General features: G+C 38.4%; 1 protein-coding gene and 1 non-coding gene across 5 annotated transcripts; both read left to right on the top strand.

Annotated features, from left to right (window-relative positions):
• The first annotated feature begins 585 nt into the window (after positions 1–585).
• CSNK1D (casein kinase 1 delta) lies at positions 586–18,351 on the top strand. Of its 4 annotated transcripts, none has more exons than XR_004360348.1 (8): positions 587–757; positions 1,239–1,467; positions 1,838–2,008; positions 3,509–3,657; positions 4,234–4,405; positions 4,710–4,849; positions 16,012–16,203; positions 18,162–18,351. XR_004360348.1 is itself a non-coding variant. In XM_032706979.1 (8 exons), exons 1-7 carry the CDS (start codon positions 659–661, stop codon positions 11,917–11,919), a joined length of 993 nt encoding a protein of 330 aa, XP_032562870.1. In that variant the 5' UTR covers positions 587–658; the 3' UTR covers positions 11,920–11,953; positions 13,759–15,922. The 4 variants fall into 4 exon arrangements, 3 of the variants coding, with proteins under 3 accessions (XP_032562871.1, XP_032562870.1, XP_032562869.1); XM_032706979.1 differs by lacking the exons at positions 16,012–16,203; positions 18,162–18,351 and adding exons at positions 11,887–11,953; positions 13,759–15,922; XM_032706980.1 differs by lacking the exons at positions 16,012–16,203; positions 18,162–18,351 and adding an exon at positions 13,759–15,922 and having other exon boundaries at positions 586–757.
• TRNAE-UUC lies at positions 9,024–9,095 on the top strand. Its single transcript has one exon. It is a non-coding gene; the product is annotated as a tRNA-Glu (tRNA).

Below are 18,351 nucleotides of genomic sequence, written 5' to 3'. Positions count from 1 at the left end.
ATATAATGCATATATAATGCATTTCCTAAACACCATTACTTTGGTAGAGATTCACCAAACAGCAAATACTATGGAACCGAAGGAAAGATAAGTATGAAGAAAATTCATTGCAAATTGAAATGAAAGAGACAGATATTTCATGATGATCTTGCGGGCTTTGAAACTAAGTTGATTTCTAAGGCCTTCTTCGGTAATAATATCTAGTGATTTGTCAGTGTCTTTATTTTCAGGGTTCCGATTTGTACCTTGTTGCAGTCTTGGAGACTACATGGGAATTAATGTATGTAAAATACTTAAGGTTCAAATCCAGCAAAAATGCTCGATACTGTCAAATTATAAGCTAAGTACAAAGACTGGGAAGTTTTGGGGAAGAGGATAAAGTCTGTTTTTAGACCTTTCTTACCATTATTTTGTATTGATTCTGCTGGAAGTTATCAAACAGTTCATTTTTTAATGTCTGAAGGTAGCATAATATATTAGACTTCAGTGTAAATGGAAACATTCACAGTAATGACCCCCTTAGAGTTCATCTTAAGAGCCTTGAAGATACGTGCGTGTGAACTGTGTAAATCAAATTGTTATACTGAATAAACTTTCCTTTTCTCTAGTGGGTATTCCCACAATTAAGTGGTGTGGAGCTGAAGGGGACTACAATGTTATGGTGATGGAGCTGTTGGGACCAAGTCTTGAAGATCTCTTCAATTTTTGTTCAAGGAAATTTAGTCTCAAGACAGTTCTGCTACTTGCTGACCAAATGGTAGGAAACTGTTCTGTTGTTCTTGATAGTGCAGCATGTTGGGATATTAAAATTTTCTGAGAAATCATAATCAACTACATTTTATTTCTGCAATTTAGAGATGAATAGGCTGTATCATTAGAGAAAAGACTCAAAATTAGTTCTGTTTCGGTAAATCCAAACTACCTTATCAAAAGTGATTACCAAGTCTTAAATGGTTTTTAAAAACTGGACCTGCACTGTTTGCAAACCAGGTGTTGCACTGCTCAAAGACAAAGAAATTTCCCCCAAGAAAGTTTTTGGAAATAAATATAAAGTAGACACAGGGAAAGACCTGGAAAGAAGGTTTATCTGTTGTCTTCTATTAATGCCCTTAGAGTTTACAGTAAAAAGTTTTTTTGCCTCTTTTACTATTAAGACAGTATTGCTAGTGTTTTTATAAGAAAAAGGTGTATGCCTAACTAGTCTCTCAACAATGAGGTTTTTTGTTGTCTATATTTAGATTAGTCGAATTGAGTACATTCACTCTAAGAACTTCATCCACCGAGATGTGAAGCCAGATAACTTCCTAATGGGCCTGGGGAAGAAAGGCAATCTTGTCTACATAATAGACTTTGGACTAGCAAAGAAGTATCGAGATGCTCGAACTCACCAACATATTCCGTATCGTGAAAATAAAAACTTAACAGGAACTGCCCGCTATGCATCCATCAACACTCATCTTGGAATTGGTGAGCTGGGGAAAGCAGTAAAGAGAAACTTGAAGTTTTGATGCATGTAATTTTAGTGAAAGTGGATGTTGCTTTATGGAGGCATAGTAGACAGTCTCTATTTTTGGCAGTAACAGTGCAGCATGTGTGGTCTTGCATCTCTTGATTGGGTGGGATTCAGTCAGTTTGTAATGCTCAGGAATTAGCACATTTTTTAATAACTGTAAGAGTAATAGGCTTTTTCTTGTACTGAATGCATTTATCATGGGCATAGTAAGTCTCCACTGTCTCTTGTTTTTCTGAGGGTTTCTATGACAGTCTTGTTGCACAGTCTTTTGTTTTTACAGTAGAAAATAAAACCTAATGAGTTCACTTTTTTATGCTGTTGTAGAGCAATCTCGCAGAGATGACTTGGAGTCCTTGGGCTATGTACTGATGTATTTTAACCTGGGCTCCCTCCCCTGGCAGGGATTGAAAGCAGCAACAAAGAGGCAGAAATATGAACGTATCAGTGAAAAGAAAATGTCTACACCCATTGAGGTTTTGTGTAAAGGATATCCTTGTAAGTTACTCTTTTGTGACACTAGGCCTACATGTTCATGTTTTAGTGGTACTTTTCTTTACGCTAAATTCTACCCGTCTTTTTCACTTCTCTCTCTTTCCCCCTCCCCTTCCCCCACTTTCCCTCCTCTACCCATCACGATTTGGCACATCTGTGATAAAATACTCTGCTGTCAAGACTAGGATCTTTGTGTTCATAGAGCATTTATAATTATCCCATGTCTAAACTCTTGGTAAATAATAACTGTGATGCTCTGGAAGGGTAGCTTGGTACACCTGATTTGCGCTGTGTTTTGTGTGCGTGTGTTAGCTGGATAACTTGTAACAGACAAACAGCTTTTTAACAAACTACAGATTTCTCTATGTGTGTGGGTACTGTTTCATGGATAAATTGGATTGCACAGTCCATAGATGGACTTCTTAACCTATTGCAGTTGCCACTTGTCATACCAGGTTTGGCCTGCTGAAGGTTAGCACTTGAGAGAGGCATAAGAAACCCTCTTGGATCCTGGAATCATGCCTCAAAGCTGTTCTGTTTCTCAGTTTATTTGCACCACAACAATAACAAGGCATTTTTGATTCCTGAAAAATGATACTTAAATTTGTTTTAAAACTTCTTAACACTAGCTGTCATCAGACAATATTTTCATTTCATGAGGAGTTATGTCTCTTCTTTGCCCCCTCTTGACTTTGGCAACTAGTTACGATGACAAGAGCTACAGTTTTTGTTCGGGTTGTTGGAAAATTCATTGTCCTTGATATGTTTCAAGTGTTGCATCCTACATGTTCCTTTACATTCATGAATTATGTTTTTTCTCTGGGGTTAACAGGCAGGGAAGGCTAATCAACTTTTTTTGTACCATTTGTTAAAATTTCTTCCTTAACATAAATTTTTAGTATCTTATTTCATCTGGAAAGATTTAAATTCGAAAGCTAGTCTTTTGATACTACTATTTTCTCTGGTGTATTGAATTCACTTCCTTTTTTCCTTTTTTTTTTGCTGTGTAACTAATATTTTGTTTACCATCTAAAAACAAGCTTTCAGACTATTACGAATTAAAAAATGTAGCATGACTGACGTGGGAAATTTGAGTCCCCTAGTTTTTGTGTGTTTTGTGAGGTAGCAGAAGTGAATCTTTACGTGGCTTAACAAAGAGAGGCTATTTTGTGTCCCACAAAAAATTGTGTTAAGTCTGTTCAAAGCAAAGTTTTAAGTCTCCCCCACCAACTGTTGGTTAAAAAACTGTGCTGATGGGTCCTCTCTGCTGTTGGCAAGTGAGAGCTTTCCCTCCTCTGTGATAGACTATTTTTCAGTGTTGTCTTGAGAAGTGGGTTATAGTGGTCCCCTTGGTAGATTTCTAGTATTAGGTCATTATTCTTTTTCTTATGTTTCGGAGATTCCCCACTTTTTGGGTTCAGGGTGGTTTGGTTTTGTTTTATTTGGAATTATAAAAAGCAAATGTGAAGCCGAAGAGAAAAATCAGGCTTTCTTTAATTGCAGCGGAATTTGCCACATACTTGAATTTCTGCCGTTCTTTGCGTTTTGATGACAAACCGGACTATTCCTATCTAAGGCAATTATTCAGAAACCTCTTCCATCGACAAGGATTCTCCTATGACTATGTATTTGACTGGAACATGCTGAAATTTGTGAGTAGCTGACATAGCTTTATAAAACTTTTTAATTTTTAATGGGTTTGGTTGGGTTTTTTATTGCATTGTCAGTTTTGAGTATCTTACTGATACTGTGAGATTGTCCTCCCTTTTTCTTCCTGGCAGCTCTATTCTATAGAAAAAAAGATTAGGAAATGAGGAAAGGCAGGAGATGCAGGATCCGTGGTATAAGGGTTGAATAACAACTAAGTTGAAATTACAGGGTTTTCAATGTGTAAGGCTTCTGAGACACTTCCATTAGGGCAGTCACCAGGTTAGGTTGTGGAATTATTATTTTTATCCCACCTTGATTTTCAGCATGGGTCATTTGCACCTGCTGGGGAGATGTCCAGCTGCCATAGCAGTATGTGTGTCCTTTAGCATTTTGAAGACTATACCAGTAGTTGTATGAACAAAATTCATGGCAGTTCTAAAGAAATTTTACCAAAATAATTAATGCCATACCAGACTTCAATTTACATGTTGTCCAGTTCTTTCTTTTCAGTATTTTTATCCAAACATGTAGTTGTAAGCTCAGTAATCCCCAAGTTGTTCACTAGTCTTGACCCGCAGGGTGCAAGCAGAGCGGCTGAAGATGCTGAACGTGAAAGGCGAGAACGAGAGGAAAGGTTAAGACATACACGAAGTCCAGCTGTGCGTGGATTACCCTCCACTGCATCCAGCAGGCTGAGAGGAACGCAAGATGTAGCTCCTCCTACTCCCCTTACCCCAACTTCACATGCTGGTAAGTAACCAAGTACCTGGGTAGGTGTGCCTTCTAGACTAATTTGCAGTTTGTCTCTGGTCAGAGTTTGGGTTTTTTGCTTGGTTTTTTTACCCCTTGGTTTTTAGTAGATTGAAGGTAATTATGTACACTCATTACACGCTAATTGATACTTAAATTTCTGCGAATGTAAAACAAAGGCCTTGATTTCTTTTATTTGAATCTGTGGAATTTTTATGTGCAAACAGCAAAAGTGTAATTTTTCCAGTGACCGTGTTAAAATTGCATTTCTCGTTATGAGAATCTAATGCAGTTTTTCTCACAGCCAACACCTCTCCTCGACCAGTGTCTGGTATGGAACGAGAAAGGAAAGTGAGTATGAGATTGCATCGTGGAGCCCCAGTCAATATCTCCTCGTCTGACTTAACAGGCCGACAAGATACCTCTCGCATGTCAACTTCGCAGGTAAAAAAAAACAAACCCTATGTACTGAAAAAAATGAACACGATTTGATAAAGTTCATTTGCCAAAAGAACTTACTAGCTAATTGACGTGATTTCATACTGATTTTGCAGATAATGTTTATTCATATAAATACTTGACACTTAACCTGAATGTGATGTGGCTGTAAAGAATTATTTTTTTTTACCTTGACAGCAATAAGCATAGAATACTCCAAGTAATAAAGTCATTGATGTCTGAGATGATGCAAAATTGTCAAGAGACAGTATTTTTACCTATGATTATGAGATTTATCTCCTTTACTCATTGAGTTTCTTGTACCTGTTACCAGTGAAGAAGCAGAGTAAGAGGCAATTGTGAGTCATGTTTCCTAATCAACCGAGCAGAGAGTATTGGTGCAGAAAAGACAAGAAATAGTTGAAGTATAGGGAGGTGTAATAGTGAAGAAATATAGTGTAGTGCTCTTACTTCAGAGCCAACAGGAGGCAACATATATGGATGATGGATGGGTTGCAGAAGGCTGATTTGAAGAGAATGGCAGGAGCATGAATGGTAGTGATTCATAGTCAGCACAGAAATCATCCTTGCTGGTCACAGTGACTTAGCAAACAGACTTTAGGAATATTTCCTTTTAAAACTGACAGTGTTTAAATATGTTTTTAACTCTTTACTCTAAAACATAAAAGGTTAGACTGTAACATTCCTTTCTCAGCATATTCAGACAGTCTTGTCCCAAGCAGTGTGTGGCGTGGCTTTGTAAAATTTACTTTTGGTCTTACTTAGAGAGTGGGAATCACCTATACTATAGACATTCTGCAACATTACTGGGAAAGCAGTGTGTTAGGAGAACTGGTGCAGTGACCTAGGGGTTTTTCCATCATGTCTCAATGCTGTGCTGGAGTTCTAACTGCATAATTTTTGCCATGGACTCATTCCTCATTGACAGGGAACATTGAGAAAAATTAACTCGGTTCCTGTTGGCTTCATCATTTAATTGGGGGAGTTAGTTATTTGGGATAGTACATGTTCTTATACGTGAAATCATAGTCCTGGAAAGAAGGCCTTTTTATTTAGATGGAGGCCGGGTGGATATTTCCAATGAAGACTGAGAGTGAATTGGCTTGGAGAAACAATTCTGCTGTAATAAAAGTGAAGTGGGATTTTTTTGGCTTTTAAGGTGAATGGGTTGTTAAACCATGTAGCTGCACAGATATATATGCTTGCACAAGGGATGAACAGTTCAGGAGCAGAAATGACTGCACGAGAATAGGGGATAGATGAGGTTTTCTGTATTCACTGTGGTGGTCAGTTTTGCCATCTTAAATTGTTCGCTGAACTGCAATTCTTGCCACCAGAAATTGTCATGCTGAAATATTTTTATTTTAAATAGTATGAAAACAAAGAGGGTAGAATTGTGCATAGTTACGGATCTTGTAAATATGCATAAATACCTGATAAAAGAATGTAAAGAAGGTGCAACTAGACTCTTCACAGTGATATCCGGTGAATGGACAGGGGGCACAAATTGAAATATAAGAAATTCCATTTAAACATATGAATAAACTTTTTTACTATGGAAGTGGGCAAAGACTGTAACAGGTTGCCCCAAGAGGTTCTGGAGTCTCCCTTTTCCGAATTACTTGGAGCCCAACTGGACATTGTCCTGAGTGGCCTGCTCTAGTTGACTGTGCCTTGTATAGTGGGATTAGACTACATGGTTTCCAGGGGCCACTTTTGACCTTGGGTGTTCTGTGAGGCTGTGATGCAGAATTCTCCCCAAACCTTTACTCAAATGTAAAGATGGTTTCCTGGAGAAGTGTGTTTGCCCAGGGTTTGTCTCTGGCATTCTGAGCAAATCTCCGATGCTTTGTCTCCATTACCTGTCAGATAAATGAGTAATAGCAGTAACAGAAATAAATGCAGTGATGTCACTTGACTGTGTTAGGAGAGGGTATATCTTTACTTTTTTTGCGATGTTAATGACATGTTACTCAGTGTGCAGGTGACACCTTGCTAAACTTTGTAAGATATGAGTAAGACCAGTGGGCTTGCAGATAGAGATTTTGGTTCTGCCTAGCTTGTAAAATGGGAATACTCTGAGATTGTGTAGGGCTGTGTGGATTTTTTTGAGTAGTCTTTGAACATCCAGATGTGTAATTTGTGATGTGGGCCAACAGTACAGTCTGTCTTACTGGCACATCTCTATACCTGCCCTTTTAAACACTCTGCTCCAAATATGGAATCACTTGGTTGACTTCTTTACAATCCCAGTAGCAGCCTAGTGGGGATCTTCATTCATCGTCTGTTGTTTTCATTTTAGTTCTTAATCAAGACACTGAACCACTGCTGGTATCTGCTTATGGTGACTGAATAATAGAATCACAGAATCAGAGAATTTTCTGAGTTGGAATGGACCCACAAGGATCATCAAGTTCAACTCTTAAGTGAATTGCCCATAGAGGGATCAAACCCACAACCTTAGTGTTATTAGCACCATGTTCTAACCAGCTGAGCTACTCTCAGGGTCATAGTGTGTGACTACAGTGTAATGTAAACAGATTCCCATGGGCCTGTTGTAATAGGAAGGCAAGAGAGATTTGCAGAGGGAATGGGCTGGGTTGGAAGGGACCTTATGGATCATCTTGTCCTAACCCCTCTGCCATGGGCAGAGAACCTTCCACTAGGCAAGTTACTCAGAGCCCCGCGCGGCCTTGCCTTGAACATCTCCAGGGATAGAGCATCCACAACCTCTCTGGGCAACCTGTTCCAATGCCTCACCACCTTTATGGTAAAGAATTTCCTCCTAATATGTAAATCTACCCTCCTTCAGCTTAAGGCCAGTCACCTTGCCCCTCTCCAGCCTTCTTGTAAGCCCACTTTTAGGTATTGGAAGGCTGCTCTAAGTCTCGCTGGAGCCTTCCCTTCTCCAGCCCTGTGATCAACTTAATGGCTCTCCTCTGGACTCACTCTGACAGGTCAACATCATTCTTGTGTTGAGGGCCCCAGACCAGGACACAGTACTCCAAGTGGGATCTTGTAAAAGCAGAATGGAGTGGGAGAATCCCCTCCCTCTACCTGGTGGTCACTCTTCTTTAGATGCAGCCCAGGACAGAGTTGGCTTTCTGGGTTGCGAGCACACATTGCTGAGTCGTGTTGAGCTTTACATCCGTGAACACCCCCAAGACTTATTCTCCAGGACTGCTCTCGATCCATTCTCCACCCAACCTGTACTTATGCTTGAGACTGACCCAACCCAGGTGCAGGAGCATGCACTTGACCTTGTTGAACTGCACGAGGCTCACAGAGGCCCACTGCTCAAGCCTGTCAGGGTCCCCCTGTATGGCATCCCTTCCCTCCAACATGTTGACTGCATCGCACAATTTGGTGTTGTCAGCAAACTTGCTCAGGGTGCCTTCAATCCCCCTGTCCGTGTCAATGACAAAGATGTTAAACAGTGCTGGTCCCAATACTGACCCTTGAGGAACAAACACCACTTGTCACTGCTTTCCATGTGGGCATGGAGCCATTGACCACAACTCTTAGAGTGCGACCATCTGGCCAATTCCATATCCACCAAGTGGTCCATATGTCAAATCCATGTCTCTCCAGTTTAGAGACAAAGATGTCGTGGGAGACAGTGTCAGAGGCTTTGCAAAAGTCCAGGTGGGTGATGACAGTTGCTCATCCCTTGTCCACAAATGCTTAACCCCATCATAGAAGGCCACCAAATTTGTCAGCCACGATTTACCTTTAGTGAAGCCATATTGGCTGTCACCAATCACCTCATTTTCCATGTGCCTTAGGATAGTTTCCAGGAGGATCTCCTACATGATTTTGCCAGACACTGAAGTGAGACTGACTGACCTGGACTTCCCTGCATTTTATTTCCCTTTATAAAAGTAGGGGTTATGTTTTCCCTTTTCTAGTCAGTGGGAACTATGCTTCTCAGATGTGATGGACAGTGGTGTAGCCCCTTGCTCAGCCAGTTCTTTCAGGACCCATGGATGTATCTCATCTGGTCCCACGGATTGCGCTCTTACAGGTTTCTTAAATGGTCTCAAACCCAGTCTTCTCATACAGTGGGTGGTTCTTCATTCTCCCAATCCTTCCCTTCACCTTTTGCAACTTGGTCGTGTGGCTGAAACACTTTACTTAAATTGTACCTTACAACAGGGGCCCTCTGGTGGTCTAGTGGTTAGGATGCGGCGCTTTCACCGCCGCGGCCCGGGTTCGATTCCCGGTCAGAGAAAAAGTCCCCCGGGTAGATGGAGCTCGTTAGCCCTGTAAGGCCATCCATCTAAGAGAAGGTCACTCTATACAAACCTACGTCCTGAGGACCTCACTGCCACCGTCCAAGCTTGCTCGGCCCCGGCAGATGAACCTCAGGATTAAAGGGTGGGCTCAGCTCAGCGCACACTGTGTCTCACCTAAAAAATCCACTGCGCAGGCTCGAAGGGCAAAGACCCTTCCCAAATCTTCGTTCGCGAAGACTGGCCATACAATAACCTTACAACACTTCCGCTTGAGCTTGTGAGAAAAAAATGCACTTTCGTTTTCCCAGCTCTCACTTACTCCCTAGCAGGCAAGATGGCTCAAGTTGCAGGTTTTCATAGCTTATGCTCTTACAGTCCTCATAATATTAAAGTAGTTCTTCCATCATCAAAATTTATCCTTAGATGTTAACCGGGTTACCAATTAAAGCCTTGGATTTTCAATCTTCATACCTTGTTCTCAATCAGGAAAACGTTAACTATTCAAGTTACACGACAGAGTCATTAAAGAGAGTTTTGATTGTCTAGATGTAAGAATATCGAAAGTCATCCATACAGCTTCTTATCAAGAGAACAGTAAAGAACAGCAACTATTTGTCCATGCCCGTTCCAAGTGTGTTAATTTCCTTAGCAAGTCTTAAGTAATTATGCTACCACTGTTCCTTTTTCAGGAAGTGCTTAAAACATACTCCTGTCAGAAGGCAACTTTTAGTTTGCCATACAGATCTGCAGATGTCTTCTGTTACAAATTACATTTGTTAGAGTTCTTATTTATAACTTGATGGATTATTTTTGTTATTTATTTGGATGCCTTGGTTTGGCAAGGCAGTGGTGCATCTGTAATCTCTATTCATCTAGAGGAAGGGCTAGTCAAAGAAATAATGAAAGCTACTTGCCTCTAGGTAAACATTCTTAAAGATGACTCTTGTGTTTTTATCTTTTTTCTAAATTGAGTTCTGATCTGTTCAGACTGAAACTGAAAAACTAAGGCTGTGAATGTAGATAATAGGAACCAAAATTCCGTTATGTTCTCAGAGAAATTTAACACTCACGTAAAATGGTAATTAGCAAAGTAGGTGTCATTTATTCCCCACATCCAAGATGTTGTCCACATAACACCTAAGTATTTCTTGTTAAAGGGACTAGCACTTAGTACCACTAAGTAATGGGTGTTTATTGGAGTAACAACTAGCATATCTATGAAAGGGTTCATAAAACTTAGAAGTGTCTAAAGAAATTTTGTAAATTCTGTGGCACATGTTATTTGGTACTTTTCTTGATTTTATGAAGTGAATGTACAGTGAAAAACCTGCAAGTTGTGAGTTGACATTAATAAACATAAACATTAGTGAGAGTTGAGCAGTCAAGCAAAGCCTGTTCAAATAAAATGTGTATTACTGCAGTATTCCAAATTCTGATTAGGATAAGGGAGTGGAGGCCATTGTCTTATTTGTTAGAACTATATCTGTGGTAAAGAATGACTGAAGAGGCAGGTATAATGTTGGAGAGGTTAGTGTGATGTCATAATGAAAGGGTGCAATTTCATCCTTGAATCTAAGTACGATACAGTAATGAACAGAAGTGGAGAGGTTATTTTGTGCCATTAATGAGATGGATTAGGAAAACAGGTTATATAATGCAAGAGTTTTAAATCCGTTTCTTTCAGTTTGTCTGAAAGATAAGAGAATGTCTTGAGTTAGTTGGTGTAGTATTTGAGAGACACTGATTTTAACAAGAACTAATGTTTATGCAGAAAACACATGAAGAACCTATTGCTTAAAATGAAAACCACACGTGTAGAGAAAGGCAAAATTGAAGTCTAAATGAAGGTAGTCAGCTACTGAAAGAACTTCTAAAATAAATAGATCATCTGTCCTCTTTGCCTTTGCATCGAAACTGGATTCATTTCCCAGTTGTGTATTTGAGTCTAAAGCAAGCCTAAATTACAGGCTTGTGTGCAGTGAAGGGTTGTGATCTGTATTGGACAGAAAACCATACTGGCTGTTAAAAGATCCATCTGCTCTTAAGCTCTGTAAGTGAATTGTTCCCTAAGTCTCCTTTACATGTAGTTTTTAAATGTTAAGAGATGTAGTAAAGGAGGTAACGAGTATTCCAGTAAACACTACTTTGAATCAGTGCTGTAGGTCCACATTGCACAGGCTGCATCCTGAAAGCAGTGGTTATCTCGAGAGTCTAGTTATGGGTGAGTAGCCTTCATTTCCTTCAACGAAAGGTTCAGTCTGACTGTTCATGGTGTACAGTAAGTTGTTTAATTTTTTTTCTTGAATGCAGCATGTTCAGCACCCAACAGTCAAAGCTGTGCCAAATTCCTACTGGTATATTCTCTCTATGTTTGGAAGAAAAGATTGGAGTGCGGCACAAAAAAATACTTGATTAAATCTCTTTGACAGGAGAAGTTTCTAGAAGACTGTAGCCAACACTGGCATTGAACAACTTAGAGGCTGTGCCATACTTCCAATGCCTCTGCATTTTCCATTTCCTCATCAGCGAATCTTTCTCCATATATCTCTCTTAATAGGCATCATACACTGTGTTGTTCTTCTGACCCTGTCAGCTTTCTTTGCGGATTAATGATTTGTTCCTTTTACATATCTCTTAATATGATGGAAATGTCCTATAGAAGTCTGAAATCAGAGCTGCTCAAAAGATAGAGTTGCTACTGGAAGTTCAAGTTGGATTTTTGTTAGACATCTTTATATATTGGGACAGTGGAACTGTTACAAACTGCTATCTTTTCCCCTACCTCAGAATAGCATTCCTTTCGAACACCATGGCAAGTAGCTGCTCGTCTCCTTTCGTTGGAAGGCAGCACTGGGTGAGTGCTTCTCATTAGACACCAAAACTTTGGATGGGGTGGGAAAAAAACTCTTTGGAAACATCCGACTTTGCTTCTTCTCATGTGATCTCGAAATTTTATTTGTGCCTTCTGGTCAGATGCTTGATAAAGCATTGATTTTTCTCTAACTTAAAAATAAATGTTCTTCCAAAAGTTGAGTTATTGCTGCTGTTTCACTTGGACTCTTAAGCAGAATTGACAAAAATAGTGACTTAAAAAGTCCCTAAAATTGTTCAAGTATCATGAATGAAATGAAATAAGTCTAAATTTTAGCTGCTTGAGAATTATATGTCTTTCCAGGGATGTTGATGCAGCAGTATGTCATCCATTCAAAACCAGATCTGCTTCAGAATCATAAAAGCAAAATACTTGTATGAAGACTCAATTGACAATATTACTCAAATGAGGCTCTGTCTTGTCATGAATAGAATGTTCTACTACAGCCTTATCCATTTTTCACTGTTTTATATTCTTCTCCATGCCCTATGAGCTCTCATTTTAAAAGTACACAGATCTATTCAGATGTGCATTTAAAAAATGTTCACATACTAAGAAGAATCATTTGAACGTGAGCATCTCAGAGGTAGACAGGCTTGGATTTGGGTATTTAGAACTCTTTTCCACTGTTCATTGTAGTAGAAGTTTCTGTCTTTCTGTGTGCAGCTTTTGGCCTTTTAGTCTGTTCTGCTTTTGGCAATAGCAGGTTTCATCGGGAAAATAACAAGTTTCAGTTGGAATCTGAACCTTATTGGCTTTTCTTAAGTATTTCAGGAGCTTCTTTGCTTTGCTTATTATTAAAAAAAGGCTGTGAAATTTTTCTGTTCCTTGATAAATTCTGTGGTATAGCTCTGTTTGCTGTCTCACTTTCTCTGTAAAGCCTATGCTTGCACTAATCCTATATCTCTAGTTGGTAAAGAATTCTGCTATTCCTCTTCTGTTTTCTCTTTCTGCTTTATGTGCTTGGCTGAGTCTGCACAAGCTGCTTTGTGAACAGTTTGTAACATTAAACAGATCCAACTGTAAATGGCAGCTTAACACTTTAAAGACCAATTAAAAATAAAAAAATACATTAATAAATGCAAAAAAGCAAACCTAAAGCTTTGCATTGAAAAGCCTGTGTGCTGGAGACATGCAGATTGTGGTCTGCTCAGGGTTCTGCCTGCATTGGTTGGCCTTTATTGTATGCCTTAGTATTTGTAGCTGTTGACAGCTGAAACGAATACTGAATACTGGTCCAGCTGCTTGGACATTTTTCGCTTCTTAAATTGCAGAGATGTTTTGTTGGTTTTCACTTTCACAGTGTAAGTGATATTTCAATAATGTTACACTCTTACTGCAGTAGGTCAGGCTATGGTAGTAAGTGGAATATCTTTTAACACAATGTCCCAGAAAAGCTGTTGAAAATAACTAATTTTTTTTTACCCTTCTTAGTGATACTTTTTCCCCAAAAACTTCAGTGTTCATTGAGTCTATTATTGCGCATTAGTAGTGTTTTCACCTGGTTCATTCTTTCTTCTGTGCTTGTTTATGCTCTGTTCACTTTTCTTCAAAACATCCCCTCTGGCTGGAAAGGTGAATTTTCCATGTTAACTTCTAATAAAAGAGGAAAATTATAGGGAACTTCGTGTAGCTACAGGTGGGTGTAAAACACTGTGTAGCTCGTTGGATTTTAAATTCACACACTTCTATTTGGCAATGAATTGTTTAAAAGTACATTGAGAGACACTTGTATGTTAACTGGACGTGACATGTGCTGATATTGTTTTGTTTTTTGGCTTTGGTAGATTCCTGCTCGGGTAACTACCAGTGTTCTCCAGTCTGCTGTGCACCGATGAGAATTATTTTGCCACGGAGGGCAGATAATGCATGGCTGATCTCCTGTTTTACCAATGGCTTTACTAGCAAAAATACCCTAAACTAGAGCGGAAATTGGAGTTCTCCGTGTGACCTAAAAGGCACTTGGAGGAACATGCACAGACTCCAGCAGCTGCCATTACAGGACGCTTTTGCCAGAAACCCAATGACCTTAAGAGAAACCCTGTGGTAACAGGGCTGGAAAAGAAGGATGGTTTACAGAGTTGACCGCCTGTTATTGGATGGCCATTTCAGTTTTCCCTCCACAGGCGGCAGACTTTACCCCCTTTTTATTATTCTACTGTAACTATAACTCTTTTACTTGGTTTAAGAAAGTTTTTTGTATCATTTTGCTAAAATTATTGGCTTAATTCTCTGTAAAGAACTCTTGCTTTTGTCTGATTTAAAAATGTAGAATATAAACAAACCTGAACTAAAGACAATGACTTGAAATTTCTTGTTTAAAAGGTTAGTCTGCCAGGGAACATGTAAATGAATCAAAACGATCTGATGTTATTTAAACTGTTTACTTTCATGTATGGGCCCATTCTGATTGAGTCGGTTTTGTCATGAAATTTTTAAAACTGTTAGTTTATTTTGCTGTTTGCTGTCTTCATTTACACTGGACACATAACTTTCTGTGTAACACAAAGGAATTTTTAATACTCATTCTTTTTCATAAAAGAGGAGAACTAAATACCCTGCAGGAGAGTCTTAAGTATAGTAAAGATTGTACAGATGGATTTCTTTTTTTGTAAAAAACATGAAGGACAAAGTGAAAGACTGACATTTGAGGGATTTAGAACTTGACAGCTTGTCCTCTCTCTCTGCTTAGTTTGAGTAAATGGATAGTTTCAAACATTGTTTTTACTGGGAAGATTTTGTTTCCGCATCTCTGAGGCTGGTTAGCTTGGAGGCTATTGTAAGTGGAAAATAGATGTTGCTACTGAGTCTTCAGTGAATTTGTGTGTTTCATTCAGCATTCACGTGCTTATAAAAAAATAAATAAATTGATATAGGCCTTTTGTGACACGCCAAGACTCAAAAAAGGAATTATTAAAAAAAACCCAAACAACAATACCACCCCCAAACATAGCAACCTATTCTTGCTGTGAAATCCTCAGAATTTTTACGATTCAGGTGCATACCATAATTAATTCTTAACTATATTCAACCTGAGTATGCCCAGAATCATTAGCTAGGCATAAATGACTCAACATGCTCAAGTTGTCCAAAAAGCTGTTGTTAGCACCTGTTGGTTATGAAATATGGGAAATTCCTCATATTGTTTGTTACTGTAAGTGGTCTCATAAAAGTAGGTGTTCTGTCTTCACGGTACTTGGAACAGTATCAGAACTATTATGAATGAAACAGTGGAAAATTCCATGTTGGAAATGCAAGTATATACAGAGATTTTGTTTGAACAGTTAGGTATTTTGAGAAATTCTTCCCTGCTTGGAAACAATTTTTTAAACGTGTATTGGTCTTCAAATTTTTATGGAGAATAGTTTTTACTGTGTCTTCACAAATTCTTTTTTGCCCCTCTCAGAAGTCCACATACTAAATATTATCATTCTTCTTTGAGTGTTTTCATAATGTCAGCTATTTGCTTGTGTGTACTTCGGGTCAGACTGGGGAAACGTGTTTGGGGAGAGTATAGTGGAAAAGCTTAAGAAGTTGATACACAGATAAGTTTGCATACGGGAATGACTTCCTCAGTTACTATAAACTTTGGTATTTTAGGCATGTGCACTACCATTTGAACAGTTTTACACTTCACTGTGCTTTCCTTGTAAATATCTGTGGTTACTAATGTAATGTGTGAAGGATTTACAAAAGCAGCCTTTTTATTCTCTCTGTATCTGGACCATTAGATTGCTGTACTATACTTAAAAGTTGACTGCAGACTTCTAGAATTGTAGTCACTTCTGGACAATTTTTGTCCTTCATAATGGTTAAATTCCATCATGCAGAAAATAGTTAGAATGTCTGTGTAAACCTATGTACTGAAAACTAGTATCTCAAAGCACTTCATTTGTATTACCACTGTATTTGTGTACTTAACAGTTGTGTAAATACATTCATATCAACTTCTGTTCTTCTTCGGTGTAACTTACTTACAATGAATCCTTATCCTTTAGTTGATGCAATGTCTTTCTTTTTTTTTTTTTTTTTTTTTTTAGGGGTTTCTGTACCCACAAAGAATGCTGTCAGTTGCAAACATTTGAAGATACTGTCTTAGTACCAAAACTTGCACTGAAGGATTTTGGTAGTTTGGTAGTTGTGATCAGAATGCAGCAGTTGGGGGATACAGGAAGAAAGAGAAAGTATTAATTGCTTTGCTCACAGAAAGCATGTATTTTGTCTCTTTAAAGGTAAATGTTTTTGTTTGAATATTGCTTCATTTCCAGAAGTTGAATTTTTTTTTCAAATGCTTTTGCTTATCAGGTAATACATGGTACTGATAAAGAAGTATGGTAAAAGAATTGAGGCTGGTTCAGTTTGGGGAGCTAAGATAAGAGCAAGAAAAATACTGAGCTTTACCCACAATGCCTTGTATAATAAAATCCTGGCTTTTGCTGTGTTATTCTCAAAAGTCTTCTTATAATCTGAGGGCAGATGCACCTTCAAGAATCCTTTCTGTTTCTTATTAGCAGGCCTTTAAAAGTTGGAAGGATATCTTAATTTATTCTCATAATTTTCATTTAGAACTGGTTATGTGCTTTTATGTGGAAAGTGCCACCTATGCTGCTGTTTTACATAATCTTGAATGGTTACAGAGTCCTTGAGTTCTTCATGATAGAAGTACTTTAAAAACAATTGAAAAGAAATTCTATGCTTTAAGAGAGATATTAATTAAAAAACGTTTGAGTCTATATATTCAATGTTAACTTGACAGAAGTATTCAAAATATCCCTTGGATGACAGCATGTAGAACTCATCCTTTATTCTCCAGTGGGGTAAAACGTCATAAGCACAACTATTTGTTTCCCCATGTCCCAAACCCAAGTGTAGCATTGACCCCTCATTGTAGCATACATGTTAATTTCAAGAATATTTCTCTTTGTAAAAGAATGAAATAAAAAGGTCTGTATTTTGTTCTTCAACTTTTGCTTTGCAAAAGCTGCACTTGGGGTGTACAAAATATCAAGTGAAAACAAACAACGCTGCTCTTTTTTTAATAGTGCTGAGCTGTCTAGTCAGAAATCTAGATTTAATCTGGTTGTGAGGAATTGTAATCCATGAACTTAATCCTGCAGCAAAGTAGCTTTTAAAATTCACTGGATGAGACAAGTTAATAATAAAATGGTTTTACTGTGAAAGAATGCAGTATTTTGTTATTCAAAACAGTACATTTCCCTCCGATTAATTCGGGCAACAATTATTGACTTTATATGTATATGTCTAGATTTAAGTGACTGTTTGAACCTGAATTGTGTAGGCTATGTGCATTTTTCAATACTTTTGTACCAGGAGAGTGCTCAGAGGCCTGATCTTCAGTAAGAATCTGTTTCACAGCAAAATCCTACTAACTTTATCAGCAGATATTTGCACAGGATTAAGACTTTATGACTTTTTCTCTGACATTACTGTTTTTTTCTTGCCTAATATTATTAAGACTAGGATGCTTTGGTTCTTCTATCAAAACCACATGCTACAGGCAGAGGGACAACAGAAAATGAAATGAGATCTATACATACGGAATCGACAAAAGTACATCTTTGGACAAAAGATTTTAAGATCGTGTTCTTTGTTAATCTCATTTTGGGAGAATTCTTGATTCAAAATGTGTAAGATCTAGGTCTGAGATACAGGTAAGCATAATGGACAGAGAATAATATGGAAAAAGGAGAAATTGTGTGGATCATCCCAAAGTATCAAGCCCTAGTCTACTGTGTCTTTGCTGTGAGCATTCAAGGGTGCTTGGGATGAGACGTGGAACAAAACAAGAATTCATTTGTACGTTATGCACTTGCAAGAAAATGTTTAGTCTTGACCATAACAAGAAAAACCATTTTGTTTAATTACAGTCCTCAGCTTGCTTCAGACCTGCGTTATAGGCACAAAGGCAATGCAGAGGTTCTGGTATTGCCCATAATCCTTAAGGAAAGCATAAACCAGGGTAATTTGAGGTCATGCACAGAATTTTTTCTTAGAAGACCTCAAACAGCAAATGTTTCTCTGCTCTCATTGCTAAGAAATTGTATTTAAAGTTTGATTGTCATTTTCAGCAATTGATCTTATGGCATGTTTTTCAGCAAGACTGAAAAGCCTTTCGCAATTTCAGAATTTTAAATACTAAAACCTAGATATGCTTCTTCATTGGATTCAGAGATTTACTGTGAAAGGCTTTAAACTGCTGAAAGAGTAGTAGATGAAGAGTGAGGAGAGCAAGAGGTGTTCTTTCTTAATGCTCTGAAGCGTTCATCTGGAGTAGTGAGGAACATTGCCAGCTGGAATGTTGCTGGGATGATGAAGCAAGTATGGAGATCTGTCAAGGAACAAACAGTGTATAACCAGAG

Source organism: Chiroxiphia lanceolata, chromosome 19 (genome assembly GCF_009829145.1).
Source record: "Chiroxiphia lanceolata isolate bChiLan1 chromosome 19, bChiLan1.pri, whole genome shotgun sequence".
NCBI classification, from domain to species: domain Eukaryota; kingdom Metazoa; phylum Chordata; class Aves; order Passeriformes; family Pipridae; genus Chiroxiphia; species Chiroxiphia lanceolata.
The sequence above is the reverse complement of the archived record's forward strand: the minus strand, read 5'-3'. Positions and strand labels throughout refer to the sequence as shown.

Excerpts from the sequence above, each read along its gene's own strand:
- CSNK1D (XM_032706980.1), top strand. The coding sequence starts at position 659 with ATGGTGATGGAGCTGTTGGGACCAAGTCTTGAAGATCTCTTCAATTTT. Across the intron at positions 1,468-1,837 it reads CAACACTCATCTTGGAATTG|AGCAATCTCGCAGAGATGAC; the intron begins GTGAGCTGGGGA and ends ATGCTGTTGTAG. Across the intron at positions 4,406-4,709 it reads TACCCCAACTTCACATGCTG|CCAACACCTCTCCTCGACCA; the intron begins GTAAGTAACCAA and ends TTTTTCTCACAG.